Source organism: Struthio camelus, chromosome 1 (genome assembly GCF_040807025.1).
Source record: "Struthio camelus isolate bStrCam1 chromosome 1, bStrCam1.hap1, whole genome shotgun sequence".
Lineage (NCBI taxonomy): Eukaryota > Metazoa > Chordata > Aves > Struthioniformes > Struthionidae > Struthio > Struthio camelus.
Genome location: NC_090942.1, coordinates 80,866,218 through 80,884,398, shown reverse-complemented (window position 1 = coordinate 80,884,398; position 18,181 = coordinate 80,866,218). Strand labels below are relative to the sequence as shown.

General features: G+C 44.5%; 1 protein-coding gene across 4 annotated transcripts in view; it reads right to left on the bottom strand.

The window, feature by feature from the left end:
* The window catches only part of ETV6 (ETS variant transcription factor 6), a 137,102-nt gene that overhangs the window by 94,978 nt on the left and 23,943 nt on the right, over nucleotides 1-18,181 (bottom strand). Inside the window, exon 1 of one of the 4 annotated variants that reach the window (XM_009678722.2) lies at nucleotides 14,821-14,886. The exons of the other annotated variants lie outside the window; for them this stretch is intronic. Coding sequence (XP_009677017.1) covers nucleotides 14,821-14,871 — 51 coding nt within the window. The 5' untranslated portion in view covers nucleotides 14,872-14,886. Of the gene's footprint in view, nucleotides 1-14,820; nucleotides 14,887-18,181 lie in introns of those variants that run through there. 4 annotated transcript variants of the gene reach the window in all.

Here is an 18,181-nt window from a genome sequence, read left to right as displayed (position 1 = left end):
AAACAACTGCCATCTGCAAACAGCTTCAAAACAGCAGCTTCCTAATTTTTGCCAGCAGCCATGAGCCTATGAGGTGGATACAACATTTGGCACGTTGCTTGCCGTCACAGCTTTTGAAAGGCTTTCTTCAGCTCACAATGAGTCAGGAAAGTTTCACTGTGAAACCTCACTGCGATTACAATAATTGAATAAAGACACGAAGTTAACCTCTAAGGAGACCCTGCCTGGGCTTCGCTGTAGCGGCTGGTGCTCCAACAGTGCCATCTAGACAACCACCCAGGTCTGCCGAGGCTGGGGCACGCTTTCAGCTGCCTGCTCTAGTAGAGACGGATTTCAACGTGTTCCTGAGAACCAAGCCAACCTTGAGCTTTGTTCTCTTTGTACTGGACACGTACAAAGTACTGAAAATCCAGATGCTGGTAAAACCTTTTATCAAGCCATCTTGTCTTAAAAACTAAGGTAACATACCAGCCATATTGATCGCAATTATGTAGCAGGAGCGCACCTAAATGCTGACTAGATTCCCAAAACCCTCAAAGCATACGGTGATTGCAGCTTGAAGAACTGGGGTAGATCCTTTACAGAGAAAATCTACCTGAACAATTGGAAAATTCAGGTCGAGAATACAATTCCTATTGCCAATTTAAAAAAAAAAAATCCAAATTGCAAAATTTGATTTTTATTCACTTTTTTTTTTTTTTTTTTTAGAAAAAAGTCTAACAGTTGAGGAAAGGTGAGGTTGCAAGCAAAACCAGCTTTGTGCTTTTGCTGAAATTACACCCTTCTAGACTTTGAGGTAGTGGCCTTCATCTTGACAATTCTCCAGCTTGTCATCGGATAGTTTTTTTTGCCCCTTTGCTAAGTCCTCACAGATGACATGCTCAAAGGAAATACGTATTTTTGCAGAAAGAAAAATCAAATACAGAGGGAAGCAGACTAAGCTAGCCTTCATGCTATCCCAATAACATGAGGCTGAAGTAGCTGGATGGGATGGTATGCTAAAACGGGTTTTTTGTTTTTTTGTTGAATTGATGAAGCAAAGAAACGTATTACCCATGCAATAGTTTTCAAGAAACCAAACTGGCCAGCAGGGTCTGCAAAGACCCTACCTTGGATATACGGATTCAATCACCGAGAAAAAGCCTCCTCCTATACTGCATGTAGTGATAGTGCAGTCACCCGCGAGTGCGAGGTGCCACGTGCTCCCACCCCGGCTGAGGTGTGCGTGCCCCCTCCTGCGCCAGCTGGGCTGCAGCACCCATTCACCTTCTCTTCCCAAAGTTGTCAGACCTTTCTCTCCCGTGCTGGAGGCACAGGCACTGCCACTAGGCGGAGACACGGTGAATTTGGGCTGGGCCAGCTCCCTGGCTGGCCAACAACTGGGGAGAAACAGAAGATAAAACCGGAGTCCTTGCTGGAGCAGCGGAGGGATGCTGCTTTAAAGGCAAGCTGGCATCCCCCTCCCAGTGCCTCACGTAAAAGACGCACGCTCGGGGAGGGCAGCATGCACCGATGCCGCCCTCTCTATTGGACTTTGGGGAAGCCCTCAGCTACCCCTGCCCTGGCCTAAACCCTAATGAGTAACCGGCTCTTGACTTGTGCAGACCCCAGGTTTCAAGCACATGGTTGTAGCTCCTGGGACCATTCAGTAAGTGTTGCACACACAAACCCTCGTACTCCAAATCGCGGCGGATGCCCAGCTCTGCACCAGCTGCTGCTGCTGCTTTCTGCAATCACCTTCAGAAAGGAAAGGTGGAAAGATGAGCTCAGGGATCAGGAGGGTTGGGGGAGCCACGAGGTACACATTGGGGGGGAGCTCTTTTTGCTAACGTGGCTCCTCTTCAGAGTAGGTGCCTTGAGCGAGGAAGAAAGGGGGGAAAAAAACAACCTTGGAAAAGAGGGTTGGGGGGGGGGAGGAAGAGGCGCTCGCAGGAAAGCTTCGCGAGGCCCTGCAGGCCTAGGCACCCACCAGGGGTTATGCCAGCAAAGCAGCCAAAGATGAGCTGGGGGGACGACCGTGAGAGAGCGAGCGAGTTAATCGTTAGGGACACAAGGCATGAGGAGAGGAAAAGGGAAGGCAGGCATATGCCGTATTCACTAGCGTTTTGTGCATCTGTGTATTGCAACGTGAAACACCATAGTTGGATACAAGGAGTCCAAGACACCAGTAAGAGACCAGCGTTACTGGAAGGAGGGAAGAAAATCAGAGCAGGCAAGAGACTGTATGGCCCGGGGGACACAAGTAAAACCTACTGGGTTTTTGGTCACTCCAGGGCTTGCACGCTCTAGCTGCTGTCAGGGAAGAAGGATCAGGCTCTGGAAAAGGAAAGTGGAGCTCTGCCATATCAGGGTATGAATCAAACTCTCCACTTCCCTCCCTTCCCCCCCGTTGCTGTCTCCTTAGTTTCCACAGCAGACTTCTCCTCATTTTTGATCCCATCAATATAGCAATTCACGTCAAATCTACAGCAGCATAATCAGCACACTATCAGTAATTAGAGAAATTAAAACAAACACAGCTCTCTGGAATGGACCTTATGCAAAGCAGCGCCGGGAGAAGATTAACATCTCATTTCCTGCACACAGAGAGCAGAGATTGCCTCAGTGACCTTAGTGATTTTGTGAAGTTCAGTTCCTCCCTGCCTCCTCCCTTTGGCCCCACACTGATGAAGCCCCTCGCGCCGGGGCAGGAGCTGGCCACCCGCTCACCTCTCAGCCCCTACTCACGCCAACTTGCAGGCAAATAAAAACCGCAGAGGTGCAACCGCCCAACTCGAAAGGGAAGGGGAAAGGAGGCGGTGGGGGAATTCATGCTTCTCCCAAAATGATTACAGCCACTGCTCTAATTAAATTAAAATCTTACAGGCAGCAATATTAATGCATTCAAGTGTTGTGAAAAGGCAGCCTGCGGAGGTCAATGCTGCTGCTGAAAATGTCGTGGTATGGCTGCGTGATTGTCTGAGCACTGCAAAATACCTCAATTTAGCAAATATAAATGAAGCAAAAAAATAGCTGAACCTCATGCTCATGAAGTATTTCTTCTCTGAGGTCACTGCTAACATGGGGGAGTACAGGGTCGTAACAGGCTGTAGGAAGATAACATCAGGTAAACTACAAGATAACACCAAGACAAAGAGCTTAATAGGATTCAAAAAAGGATTAATCATTTATATGAATAATGACGAATATTATCCACAGACATCCCAGTTAGCTAGCGTAAACTGCACGAAGGAAGCAAATTCTGATTCAGAATTTGCAAGTGGAATTGTCCAGAAGGGGGGTAAAGCCTTGTCAAACCAAAGTGGGAGACCCTCGCACCCACTCTGCAGAGAGGCTCCAAGAAAAGGCAGGAAAGTTGGGAATTGGCCCCAGTGACATACTGCTTCAAGGCAGAAGTCAACTATAATTCATCTGTCTGATGCTAAGAAGCAAGTCTGTTCTCTGCATCCCCCCCCCCAGCTCTCTTCCACAAGCTTGTGACCCCAAAATTTCCATTAAGAAGTTATTACTGCACATTCTTCTGAAGAATCTGCTACTGGCCTCTGTTTTACCAGGATACTTTCTCCAGGAAGGTGGGCCACTGCTCCGGCAACCTCCTTTTGCTCTTACATAATGATTCTTTCAGCACTCTCTCTTAGCACAAAGCATCACAGAAAGTTCAAGAGAGAGAGTTTATTGTACAGCTAGAAAAAACATAGGAGGCTTTAAAGTATTGCAGGCAGTGAGTAATCAGCAGGGAAGCAAGGAGGGCAAGAGAAAGAGACCTTCCAAGCTTAGATAGCTGCATGTCAGAGAGATGTTTCACTGCATCTGTTTGATGTTCTCTTTTCTGAAGTTGGGAGTGCTGGGGAACCTCATCTCTGTAACACAACGATTGCACAATCCTGCCTGCCCGCGTGGAAATTCACACCCTCAACTCTCATGATTGGAGTCATGCGCTCATCATTTCAGTGCAAAATTTCTGGAGGCCATGAAACTGAAATGGGAAAACTAAGGAGAAACACGATGTACAGGGAGCTGCCCTCTCACGTGTCATGGAAAAGGAGAAATCTAGAGCTATTCGGTAGTGCATTAGGACTGACCACGAACTCAAAGTATTCCCACAACAAGCATCAGTGCTGGTACGCCTACAAAGGTTAAGTGTTGCTTTCTGAATGCTCTTACTGAAGCTATAACTTTTGTGAGAAGGCTCTTCCACAAAAGGGGTTCCTTGGCATGAACGACATGTAAAAACTGTCACATTGGCAAATTCAGTCTATTCATTGTCATGGATCATCCACGTGCGCAGCAGTTAAGTGACAGAACGATCACGTGAAAGTAATCTACATAAGTCACAGCTTCTTTTTGGTACCCAGTCACTGATGAAAACAAAATTCTTGAGAAACTACAATATTCTGAAATATACATCTAAAAAAAATGCTGTAAGAAATTGCCCTTCACAGGGCCCATTGCATGGCTGGAGTCTGTTCCCCTCTACACCTGTGAAATTCTCCAGTGAGTTCTTGAAGGCAGTTTTTCTGGTTCTGATTTACACCAGTGGAAGTAAGGTCCGCATATGGACACCAATCTTTATCTTTTGCAGTACAGTTAACCCAACTTGCTCTCTCTCCTTATCTACATGAAATCACTTGGAACTTGAGGGTGAACCATGTGTATATATGCCTATTTGAAAACAACTTGCATCATGATGTGCCCTAATCATCTTGTGTCTGTTGCCATTTGAAAATAAAGACACACTCAAAAATCAGCCACTATAACAAGCTTAAAAAAAAAAAGTTGCTTATGATTGATCATATATAGGCATATGCTGTTAAGTATAAGGCTATCTGTCCTTTACAAAGGAAAGTTATCAACTGCTAGAGGCACTAAGAATTCAACCCAGATCTCTACAGGTCTGGGTTCTGTCATTAGAAGAAATTTCAGACCAGAGAACTCCTGTACCTGCTTATTAGCCTGTGAAACTGTATTTTACCCTTACAAGGTTGACATCTTTATGATTTTGCTCACCGCGAAAAAGAAACCACTGCTGGCATCCACAGCACCACTACATTTTCATAATAGCATTTCATTACACTGTAGGCAGAGTTTGCGTGGAGAAAAAAAAAAAAAAAAAAAAGACGCACCAAAAACGCACAGGCTCCTGAGGATGCTGCAGCGATTCCTAGCATGTACCTTAGAGTTGCCTGCTCCCCAAGAGTCAACTCATGCACAGCATACATACCATGGCAAGAACCATCCTGTATACTTTTATCAACAACCCTTCTAAGTAGGTAAACTCAAGGAAATTTTCTATGAAGAATCTAGGCCAGCCCCCAACCTGGGAAAGAAGATAGCTATAATAAGGACTGTTGATGAAAAAAATGGACACGTCCACTTGGGTGCTCAGGAAAACTGAATAAAGAGAGAAAGATAGCCAAATAAAACACCCATTCTCAAAGACCTTCTTGATAAGCTAGTTCAGAAGCAAGTGGAGATGGATGTTTGCCACTGTAAAATATCAGAAGGATTCAGAGTATTTGTCCCTCAGTGTATTAAACGCAGAGGGAGTTCCTAAAAAGAGCACTTGCACTGACCTTTTCCATTATGCAGAAGCTGGCTGTGGAAGACACATCAGATTATAGTCTTCCCCTCCCATTATCTTTTACCTACTCCAGCCACTTATTTTCAAGTGAACAATATGGTATCAGAGTGACCAGAAAGGAAACCATCTGATAAAGAAGAGTATATAAAAAACAGCTGGTAGGATTTCACTTAGAATATGGCATCCTACACATCTGCAGGCTCTTCATTCTGATTATATATTTATATATTTTACATATATGCATATACACACACACACAAAATATGTATATAGGCATGAACGTCTGTGTACATACAGTTATATGTATGTATGTATATGCAAGACAACAAGTACTACAGGAGTCAGAAGGTCTAGCTTATAAGGAAAGAATAAAGGAACTTACAGAGACAAAGAGAGATATGACAGATATAGCCCAACAGCCAAAAGGAAATAACAGCAGAGGAGGAGAAAGATGTTTCTGGAAGACATATTGGCAGAAGAATGAGCTAATAAAAAGCAATGTCCAAAACATAAGATGCAATGGGAGACCACTGAAGGAAGCTGAATTATATCAAGAGAAATAAAAATCTGCAGGCAAGTTAACCCGTACAAGACATGATTGTTATTTAGCAGCTTTTGGAAGGTCCTTCCAGTCAGCAGCCTATAGGCATGAGAAAGCAAATAAGAAAAAAAAAAAAAGACCCTTTTGCTGACCAATACATCAGACAAATAAACATTACTTAAAAAAGTAAACAAACCACCTGGCTCTGTGTCCTCCCCCCCCTCCCCAGGGGGACACCCTGAGGCACAGCAAAATCTTTTATTTCCTCTAAAACATGGTCCTTCCAGCACAGAACCGTAAGTGATGGAAGAACTTTTAAGGAGACTCTTCAAATATGTTTGTACTGAGACAGCTGGGCATGGCACAGAATATCTAATTTATAAGAAAAAAAGATTAGCTTTCACACGTGTTTAAAAAGGAGCTTCCTAGCCAGCCATCCTTTTAAAAAGAAGTAGGTGACAGAAGGAGAGCAGGGACTGAATTTAACAATACGGTCTATATTCCGGGGACAATGACAGGGTCGAGTGATGACTCTTTATTAAATGCTTTCTCCTCCATTAATGCTACACACTCTAATGATTTGGCCATTACCATTAACAAATCTGCAATGTCCCTGCCTGGAGCTAATAAGTAATGAACTGAGCGGGTGAATATTTCTGTTGTGTAAGAAGCGCTATTAGCAATTCTTTCCCAACCGCTCTGAAAACACGAGATGCATTCCAGGTACTACCTGGCCATGTGACTGGAGCATCCCACACAGTCCTTATTCGCTCGCTGGGGAAAATCCACCGGCACTCCCAGCACCCAGAGAAAGGGCAATAAGAAGCTGGTTGCCCACTGCACAGCGGGGCTGGCCAGCGGAGACTGCACCACAAAGCGCAGGAAGACAGCCAGCGCCATGGAAGAAGGTTGAAGAAAACAGTGAAAGGGACAGGAGACAGGAAGTTCTCTCTCCCAGACCTGCTCTTGACTCTCCAAAATTAGCCGGCATTACCAAAAACCCTCTCTGTACCTCTGTTGTGCCACTGGGGCAATGGGATAATGCTGAGCCCGCAGGGCTGCCAAACCCTGGGATGGATAAGTGCAAAAATCTCAGCCGTAGCTATTCTCCTTCTGCCACAGCTTTACCTGTTCATTAAGTTCCCCAGTTCTTTTAATTGCTCCTTTGAACCTCTGCATCTCTTTTTGTTCTTCTTCAAATTACTGTTTTGTTTTAGTTCATAATCCTCAATCATTGCATACGACGCTGCTCTTGGCAAAAGAGAAGCGCTGAAGTTTCACTCTGGTTATCTTTGGCTTATTTTCACAGCTAAGCATTGCTGGTTCACAACTGAAAGGACACGATAGTGCGAGCCCCTCCACCATTACCATAAGACTGCTTATTAGCTGGAAATATTACCTCACTAGATAAATGACAAGCTTGGGAAGTAAGCCAGCTGAGACTGAGTAAACTGCAGTCCTCTTCAAGAAAAAAAGTAAAAAAAAAAAAAAAAAAAAAAAAGCATTAGTTCTGGGCCTAATTTGACTCAGGCTGAAGGCTTGTCTATGGTCCTCAACACTATACTACCTAAATCCCATAGTACCATTACGGCTTTCCTGTAACGAAGAGAAGTGTTATTACACACGCCTGTACAAGTGGAAGGACCAGAACTTACAGAGGTTATAGGTGATCTGCCCATCATCACAGAAGCCTATTTGATGACTTAGAAGTAATCTCTCCTAAAAACTCTATTAGGATCTGAACCCGATGGTTATGACTTGTCATTTACATGGTGACGGCACTCACAGGCAAACCGAGCCATCGCTCCGTTGCCCACGGCACTTTACAAACACAGAGCAGAAGACGGATCCAGCCTGGAAGAGCTCAAAAGTCAAAACAGTCACAATGGAAAAGCACAGAGGGAAGGAGTGTTTTTGAATCCAATTCGACAATTGGGGAACAGAGGTACAGGAAGAAGCCGCAAGTTGCTTAAATCCTGTTCTGACACTCTACCCACACTGCCGTGTTTCTGGGGTTACGTTGCTGTTCTGGAAGCAGAAGGGTGAACTAGAAGGGAAAAGCTGACTTCCATAAAATGAATCAGGCTAGACAACAGGCAGATATCATGCAAAAGCTCTGTGAAGGCATTATTTCACTCCGCGTTTTAATATTGATTTGAAATACTCCCACCCCCCACGAGTACATCTGATTTCTAATGGACCTACTTGCCAAAGCACTGGCCAAAGTCATTTGACTTACGCGTAGGCAGCAGAGTTTGCCTGCACCAGAGAGAGCTGTGAACCCTTTCTGCCGTCAAGTCCCTCCTCTGCCACCAGAGCCAGGACAGGCTCGCCGGCCCTACCCACAGTTATGCCTCTGCGCAGATCCAGTTCGGAAGACAGGTCTCCTTACCCAACCCAGCCTCCAGAGCAAAACTGCTTTAAAAACCAGTGTAACACTCCACTGGCACAGGCAGAGCAAAACAGGGGGCATCAATCACCCCAGTCTCATCAAGCAGGGCGTGTTTAGCACTCCAGCTGGGTTGTGAGACTGTCAGAGGAGATGGGAGGAAAAAAACAAAACAAAACAAAAAAACACCCTGCTGACAAGAATCATGACAAAACACTTCTTTTATTCCTACGACCAACAAGGTGACTGGGACAACTGCCCAAAAATAGGAATGTTCCCAACGGTTGAGGACGCACGTGTTCGTTCTAGCAAGCATCCCCGTATCCTTTTCCAGTACATGCCCTTCCCCACATTACTGCTCACACATAGCGATGGCTGAGGTTTTCGTTAGGGGAAAATTAACTGGATTTTTTTTTTCAAGCTGGCAACAAAGACATGAGACTTTTCCTGGCATTTCTCCTGTTTATACAGGACTTGCCAAACCGGTTGTGTGATTTTTTTTTTATGCTGCTTTCTTTTCCACAGAGTCCTTCGAAAGGCAGAATAACAGAAAGCAAATAAGGAAAAAGTTTGGTTATATAGGTCCAAAGATCGACCCTTGGCCATGCACTACTGAAAAATCAAAATTTAACCAGAATTTTCCTAAATTTATTTCTGAATATCCAAAGACCATGCCTGTTTATGTTTATTAATACTGTGCTAAAGGAGAGCAGCTAGTGTAAGTGAATAGTGTATGGCAGTCCCATTTCAAATTGTTTAACATCTAAATAGATAAGGCGTGCGACAGATAAACGACAAGATAAAATGGGAAATTGAGGCTCAGAGCGGTCCAGTGGCTTCCTCAAGGCCACAGAGAGCCAGGGAAGGAAAGCAAGCCCTCTGACCATCAGTCCAGCTCCCTCGATATTAAATCATGCCACTTTACCTATGGACATGTGCCTAATTCCCAGTCAGGGCTGGGCTAGTGTACGTGAATTCGACTGTATTACCTCCATCACCAAACAGATCCTAATGCTTAGAGCATGATGCTGCTTTATCCTCCTAAAACTCACTATTCAAACAATCATTCATCAGTTAAAACTGCCCAGCTACGAGTCCACTGCCAGGACTCTTGGGAAGACCAGAAGTGGTAACACATTTCCTAGTAAACATTTTCCCCTGAGTATATGCAATCTTGCTAAAAATCAAACGCTCCACCAAAAATAGCCTTTTCAATTACTACATTGGGGGGAGGGGGGGGGGTTAGCTTTTTTTTTTTTTCCTTCTTCGGAAAAGTAACTTATCTTGAGTGCAGTAACATACTGTGCTGCCACCCTTCCCAAGTGGAACATTCGCTCTTTGATTCAGAAGAAATTTCTGCTTCAATATCAATTTTGCTATCCTCAGTCAAAATCCCGGAGCAAAATTACAAATAACGTGCCAGTTCAGCTTTCCATTCAGCAGACTCCGGTCTTGCATTAACGTCAAAATTTCCTCCACAGAACGAAAACGCTAAGGGCATGAAAAACAACTTAAAAATTTAAAAAAAAAAATCAATGGGGCGTACCACAGCAGCCGCCCCCGGTGCCCACTGTTTGCTCAGGTGTCACTATCTCCTGGGATGGCACAGAAAGAGCGGCCGCCCTCTCCGACACTTGGCTACTGTGCCGGCCTCTCTCCCGTGGGGCCACCTCGCATGCACCGAGCCTGCCGCTCAGATGGCCCTGGCTTAACCGACAGGGTAAATACTCATTTTCGCTGGGCTGTATAACAAAGGACGAGATAAAACCTTGAGCAAATAAGCGGGCAAAGTTCGAGCTCACAGCTGCTCCTCATGGGCCCCTTTGAACCGGCACACCTGCTTGTTTGGCAATTGGGTTCGCTCCCAAAGGTTTGGGCCGCCAGCGCTGGGCGGGATCATCAGTTTATGCACAAGCTGCCTGCCGGCCGCAAGGATGCCCAAGGGGATTTCCAAACCACTCACGAGGCTTTGACAAGCTCACGGTGCCCCTTCGCTTGCTGGGCCACCGCTCACCCGTGGCCCCGGCGACCCACCAATGGCCCTGCCGAGTTCACCCCCTCCCTCGCACGCCAGCAACCACCAACCAGCTCGCTAACCCACTGCCATTGCGGTCTGTGCTAGGACCACATAAGCTCACGAGTTGCTGCAGAAAACCATGTTTGTTTGTTTTCCAGAAGTTTCTCCTCCACCTATCCCCACCCAAACTGGAAGCCTAGCAATAAAAATACAACGATGCAAAGCCCTGGACTGGACGTCCTGAGACTGCCAAGAGATCTAAAAGCAGAGCAGCATGGTTTTAGGAAGCCTATAACTTTTTACTGGGATGTAGTTGGAAGAGTGGACAGGCTCCCAGGCAAAGATTAGCTATCTTGCAACACACGTATGTTCATATGTGCACATATACATGTGTTACATATGCATATCATTACACACCTCCCTTGCAACTTCACTAAAAGTTCCCACATTAAGGTTAACGATCAGAAACCTGCACTGAAACTCATCTAAATCTGTGAGTCTGTAAAAAGGGATGTAAGATCTTAGTCTTTGATGCATTCAACTAATTTAAAAAACTGTGAGCGAGCACGTGCATTCTCACTCTTACAGGAAAGTACAGGTTTGGGTCAACACTGGAAACTGCAAAAGTGGGAAATGGAGACCCCCGTATCCTCAGTGAGCAGGACTACTTGCTCTTATCACTCGCAATAGTTGGCTGGTGACATAGTCTGCCATACATTGCAGCATGACAATACCTCTCACCCTAGCTAGGCCCATAATTACAAAACAGCTGAAAAAAACGCAACCCCCACTTCTTTACAGAGAGACAACGCAGTGCTAATCCTGCAGTAAAACTCATCGCTATGCTACAGGTCATCGAGAGTTTCGTTGTCCTGTATTAATTCAAACCAATTTATCTCAGTATACACGAGAGCGGACACGTCACAGATCCCACAACAAACATACAGGACATATCATTGGTCTTGAAAGTGCTACATTGTGCCTCAGTCTAGGAAAAACCTCCCAAAGCAGGTGTCCTGAAAGCTAGTTTTTACAACTGTGTTAGCTAACGGGAGTTAACTGGCAACCTCTTCATTTCAGTTTATGTTGGCCCACAAATCCCAGTCTCCTCAGAGCTCAGGGTTTAGCACACAACTGCAGGGGTTTAACTGCTGCTCCTTACACCGGCAGCTGCTTCTTACCAGGCTGCCGTGGGTAGCTGCTGTCCCAAAGCCGCTTAGGCGGGCTGGAACGTGTGACTGCTCTTTATCCACTCCAGCGCAAAGTCCAGAGGCTTAGCTGAAACCACTGGGGGCTCCAACCCCAGCAAAAGCGACCCCCGGGTTAAACAGAGACATCTAATTAGCAACGCACAGCGTCTGGATCAGCAGCTGCAGGATTTATGTAGCTCTGCCTCTACCTCTACTCCGTTCATGACTTGAGCTCCACGGAGCAAGGTGGAGTTTCAACCCCTTAAGCCCAAGGAGAAAGCAACGCTCTGGTGGATAGGGAAGAGAGGGAAGGATATGCATACGAACAAGGGAGAGGATAAGGGGAAAACTGGAGTTACAACATGAACTGTCAGAGCAACGAGCACGTGCCTTCCTCCAGGGACAAATCTCTCGAGATTGTTCTCTCCCCAAAAAAGGGGCTAGTTAAGGCAAAAGACTTAGAGCACTAAAAAGAAACAAACTAAAAAAGCTCCCTCCCAAGCTCCAAAAATTACAGTGCCAGTGAGACAGATCTGTGTTTTGACGTATTACAGATATATTTTATAAGTATCTACCTCCCCCTTTCCCCATCCATAGATTATTCCAAAACTCCTGGCAGCCTACTTGCATGGTGATGAGGGTTTTTATTGGTAATTCATCAGGTAATTCCAAGTGCAAGTACTTTGTTTCCAGGCACAGACTTAGGCAACTTGTATCCTTAAAGAAAGTCAGCATCCACATGACTATTTGCCTACCTATCTTCTTCTCTAGCTCTTTCTCTATCCATTAACATTAGAGACTCTAAACAAGCAAAAAAAAGAGCTTTGTTCACATGCTGATAGAAAATCTAGGCCAATACTAGGCAAATAATCAGCACCCAGACAGCCATGCCTAATTTCTCAATGCATACATAAGGCTGTACATGCCTGTGCTATTATTGGCAACACTGGCGTAGACAGTAAAAGCCTAAACGAGCTTTGGAGGCTGAAGGAGTAGGGCCATGTGAATCCTCTCTCTTTCATACATTGCATTTTCCCTAAGCTGAGGTGCTGATTCTCTGGTGTGTCTATACGGATTTTGGCCAAAGTGAAATCGCAGTCTTCAGAAAACTGCAGGTCTACATAAACTATCAGTATCTGATTCAGCTCTGAATTATGCCACGCGATACACCAACACCTGTGTGCAAACAGCAGTTGGCATAGGCTGTTTTGATGCTGGCACTCAGCTGGAATTGAGAGCCTTGGCCAAAGGCCCCTGAAGCCAATGGGGTGGAAAAAAAAATCTTACAGGAAAAAACAGAGGTGAAGTCTTCAGTTAACTTTTTCTTAATTGATGCAACAAATCTCCTTTGCCAGTGTAAATCCACTGAGCCTACCTGAACTTAGGTCTCACTTTCTTCGAGTTTCATGCAGAAGACAGGCTTCCAGACAACTTGAACATGGTTTTGTCTCTTAAAAACTACTTGAACCAGAGATTAAACAAACTTTGATGCTTCTTATTCTCCTTACCATAGGGATGACTGTTCACACCTCTCTTCACAGCTTACTGCTGCTGAAGCGTGTCTAATGTCACTCACAGTGGGTTAAGATTTCAGGTAGGGAATTAGCAGCAGGGGCAGACAGATTCTTAAGAGGCAAGAGACCCTGTTCGCATGATGGTATCACTTGCGATAAAAAGCCACAAGAGAAACCTCCTCCCCCTCTCAAAAACGTCAGAGTAGAACTCTGTCAAGTAAAAATCTTGTCCAAAGTTTCTCATTAGCTCTTTGGAGGAAATATTACTACATATTTCCTTCTAAAGCAGTGTCACCTGCTTCTGTTAGACCACAAACATCTGATCACGGAGCCCTTAATAAATGCTTAGTGTCAGGCAATTTCAGGACGAGATTAAATTGTGGCACAAGAGAAAGGCTGCACCATTCAAGGAAAAGCCTGTTGTTACATGATAGGTTACAGCTACCTCCCGGCAGACAAAGCTGGAAGAGAGAACAAGCCTGTCTCACAGTACAGTCATTTCACTAACGCCCATGCTCATTGCTTAATCCTATCTCAAGTCCTGTGCAGTGTCCTTCCTAGCAAAACATGAAATCAGCAGGAAACAGAGATGGTTTATGGACTGCACGTTGCCGAGTGCAGCCCGCTCCCTTGCGACAAGTTTAATTTAGTATAAAAGAAAGGGTATAAGAAAGAAGGGACAACTTGTACCACCGGACTGAGAAGCCCCTTGGCTTCTAGTTCCTCTCCTCTCTTTCTTTACCTCCCCTTTCGGAGAGCAGAATTGCTATCTCACTCGTTAGCAGGGGGAATTGAGCTTAACAGATGTTGCAAGGTTCATGACAGAAGGTGATTACCATTAACATATAGAGTACATCCATCAGAGCAGCAGAGGCCAAGGAGGCTGGTTTTGCCTGGAAGACCTCCTGACCCCAAGCAGTAACTCTGACTGATCAAGCCAGAAGAATGGCAGCAGCAGGTCAGCTTGAGCTATGAGGGGATCAGAAAATACATCATGGCCATGAATTACCTGCTGATTAAAGCTGTCGGGGGATAATTTCAATTACCTGCAGTTCTGACACCCCATCTATAGATGGGCAGGAACGGTGCCTCAGCCGTATAGCTCCTCAGCCAAGCTGCGCTCCCTCGGCCAGCTGCACAGCTCAAGAGGCTCAGCTAGAAAATGCTGGATGCAATGGCACCTCGCTTCTGGAGCGGCGAGTTCATGGCACCGTTTAGGTTCCAAGGGAGATGAGTCTCTTCATCCCTCTCTGCCCACAGACTCTGCATGGTGCAGGCATGTGGAAGGGCCCTGGAGCACTCTGCAGATGGAGGGTCGAGCAGCAGTTGGGCCCATTATGTCTGGTTTCAGCCCAAGCACTTTATTTCTCTTACTGTTGTGAGAAAATGAGAGCTCTCAGCAAAACATCCCTTTTACACCAATTAACTTTTGACAGTTCTGGAGAGATTTCAAGCATACATCCACAGCCAGTCACAACACGTAATGTCATCAGCATCACTGTCTTTTCTACAAAGTGCCTTACAAAGGAGATGAGTATCTTCTGCCCATCTTATTAGCACACAAAGAGGCAAAGTGCATTTCACCTACCTGGCCAGTGGCAGAGCAGAAGAAAACAACCCAATTCTCCTGAGTCCTCATCTTTGCCCAGCTAGTAGGCCACATTGCTTAGGGGAGAAACCAAAGCACTTTGGATATGCCTGAAAAGACACAACAAGCATTCAGCTTGTGGTAGGGACGGTCGCTCCTTGGAGGTGCAGCAAGCTGGGTTTCCCTCAAGACTGCAGAGCAGATGCACAGTAGAAGGAGTCTTAATGTTTGAAGAAAATATAAAAAGACATAGGCTCCACAGACAGAAGCCACAACACAGAGGCGGTTTGGCCATTTACTGTACATGTCACTTATTCAGATTCGGATCAAACTAGAAACTGGGGACGCAGGCAGCCGGCTGTGCCACAGGGCACCATTGGCCTAGCAAACTCACTGCAAACCCCAAGGCCCCGACCCACAACGAGCACAACGAGGGCTGGAGTGGGTTTTGCTTTGCAAAGACTGTCTACTGTGGCAAGAAAAAGACCTGTCCTTTCCTAGTGGTGGTGAACTCCCGAAAGCAAAATTCCTCACATAGGGAGCGATCAGCATTTCTGCCACCATATCAAGAGTTTCAGCAGCAACGTGGATCAAGATGCATCTTAGACAGCTCTGCTGTGCCTGTGTGCATGAATACAATCCCTCCTCCCCATACCCCTTTTCCAGAACAAACCCTTTTCCAATAACAAATAAAGTAACTCTCACTGCCAAAAATTCCTACCATCTGCTTTCCATATTTCCCTATGACGGGAAAACAGATCCTCTGCTACTTTTAAAAGAAGATGAGTTTGTTGTCTTAGCTTTATTGCTTTTTAATTAACATCTTTACCTAAATACGCCACTAAGAAAAGATGCATTAGACACAGGGAAAACTTTGGTCACTAACTCGCAACAGATCCCAGTACCAGTGGGAAGCAAGTCCCTCTTGCCTACTCTCTATATTGGAAATTGCTCGAGTAGAAGCCATTCAGAATACACAGCTATGGGGGCAAGGAGGGGGAGGGAAGACAAGAACCTAAATTTGCCAAACAATTCACCATTTAATTTAATGAACATGACAACCTTCTAACCTAAAAACAAAACAACAAAAAAAAAACAACAACAAAAAAATCTATCTTTAAAAACCATCTACCAGGCAGAACACCTTAAGAAAAGCCACATAATTTTGATAGAACTGAATTAGGAAGAAACTACACAGGCAAATCTGAGCGAGTAAGAACCTCTTTTAGGCAGCTGGGGCGGAGGTGGAAGGGACAAATAATACGGTGATAAGTAGTTGAGGCAGCACCTCTTCAGCCTGGATTAGCTGCAGCCAGAACATCACGTCTAACCAGGTCTTAAACCTGATTTCTCTGAGTCCAAGCCAGGGACATGCTGATAAGCTTCCATATCTATTTCAATTGATGAGGGCTGAGGACGCTCAACAGTGTTTTGGACAGCCATTCACAGCAGAGATCTTAAGATGGGAAGTAATATGTAAAGTAGCCGATTTTCTGGTTAACAAATTAAGTTGCATTTATGAAAAAATGTGTTTCTTTAAAAATAATTTAGAAGAACTTATTTTTTTCCATTAGAAAGGGAAATTATAAGAAATTTCTCTTTCATTTCTTTTGACATTTTTCATAAAATGCTATTTAATACCCACTCTATTTCTATATGATAAGAGGCTACATAGCTTTAAGAGTACTCAGTCCATCCCATGTATTTGGTTAATTGCCAAAAAAACAAGACGACGACAGGCTAACCTGTTTTCAGTATTCATGCAAAAGTTTATGTATCATAAAGGAAGGGACTGAATAAGTCTTACTAACTTTTTTTTTTTTTGGTTAAGCTCCTGCTTTATTTCTGAAGTGACTGCTTTAAAGTTAATACATCATCATGTGGGTAAATTTCTAAAAACTGCATTGTGAAATGTCTAGAATTAATATTGTATATGTGTACGTGTGTAGTGTATTAGCCAATATTTATGTTAAGAGAAAAAGTTAGAGGGTTAAATGAACAGCTAAATAGAAGAGAGTAATAGAGCAGCTTTGAAAATGAGACAAACATGCTTAGACATACAGGTCTTGTTAGATCCATGGGATTCAGGTGCCAAGCATGGCAAATGGATAATCTCAGCCTCAGAGTCTGCTCCAAGTCCGTGGGATTCATAAACATGCTGCAATTAGAGTTAATTTACGGGATATTTTGCTTTTTCTATACCACTGTAAAAAGACAACCATAGACAAAGCTTTCCTTTAGATTGCTTATCAACATCTCCACAAATAGGGCTCCCATTAAAATGTGAGAGTGGGTAGATCTGCTCAGGGATCTCAGAAATAGCTCCAGCACTTAGAATCGCCTGGGTCATACCCCAGATTCCCCGCGCATTCATCCCTAAGCCAAGAACAACACTTGTGCTCTTTTAGTAACATGGGGCCACAATCCTGCAATCAGATCTGCGTAGGTGGATCTCTCCACTGAAGTCATAGGCACAGAGGTCCACCTACGCAGATCTGATTAAAGATCAGGAGTTTGGATTGAGTCCATTGTAAGGGCTTGTCTACACTTGGGTTTTGGGGGTTTGGACTTTTTTTTTTTAAACTAGGATAGCTACAACTCAGCAAAAATTAACAGCAGGAAGTGCTGTGCTGATGTAAAAAGGAATTCACATTACTGCCTCTTACCTGTTTAAAATACACTTTGACTACAAAAAGCAATTGAGTATTGCAACTATTGCAGATAAGCTATTGCCTGGTTTTTATTCCAGAGCAGCTCCCCTTATGAAGACAATTCTGGAATCAAAGTATTTTTGTTCCAGAATAATTATTCTGATGGTAAACTGGATAATTTATTCCATGGTAACTAAATTAGGCCAAGATAGCCATTCTAGAAGAACTAAGACAGTTAACTTCTCCCACTCGCTCACCCCCCTCCAAGCAGACTAGGCCATAAGGAATATGGGACAGATCCTAATGCCTGCTAGAAACAGTGGGAGTCTTCCCAGTGACTTCAGTGGGCTTTGGCTCAGGCACTGTGCAGAGGAAATTGCTTAATTCCTGTGTATTTTTAAAAAGGATTCTAAAAAAAATAATCATACAAAACTGAGCTGCGAGCCTGCAGGCATTCAGACACATGAGTAATCCCATCAAACCCAGTGGGACTCTGCATGTGCATTTGTAGAACTGTGTTCTTGGTGTGTGATGACTAAATCTATATGTCAAGAGCAGACACAGCAAATTATTAACCCTTAACTTTCCTCCTGAGAGGTAGTCCAAGAGAGAAAGTCCATTGAACCATGTTTGTAATACACCTTGTTTTCATTTACCATCCACCTTCTCTCTTGAGCAATAAGAAATTAATAGTGTGAATTAAGGACGCT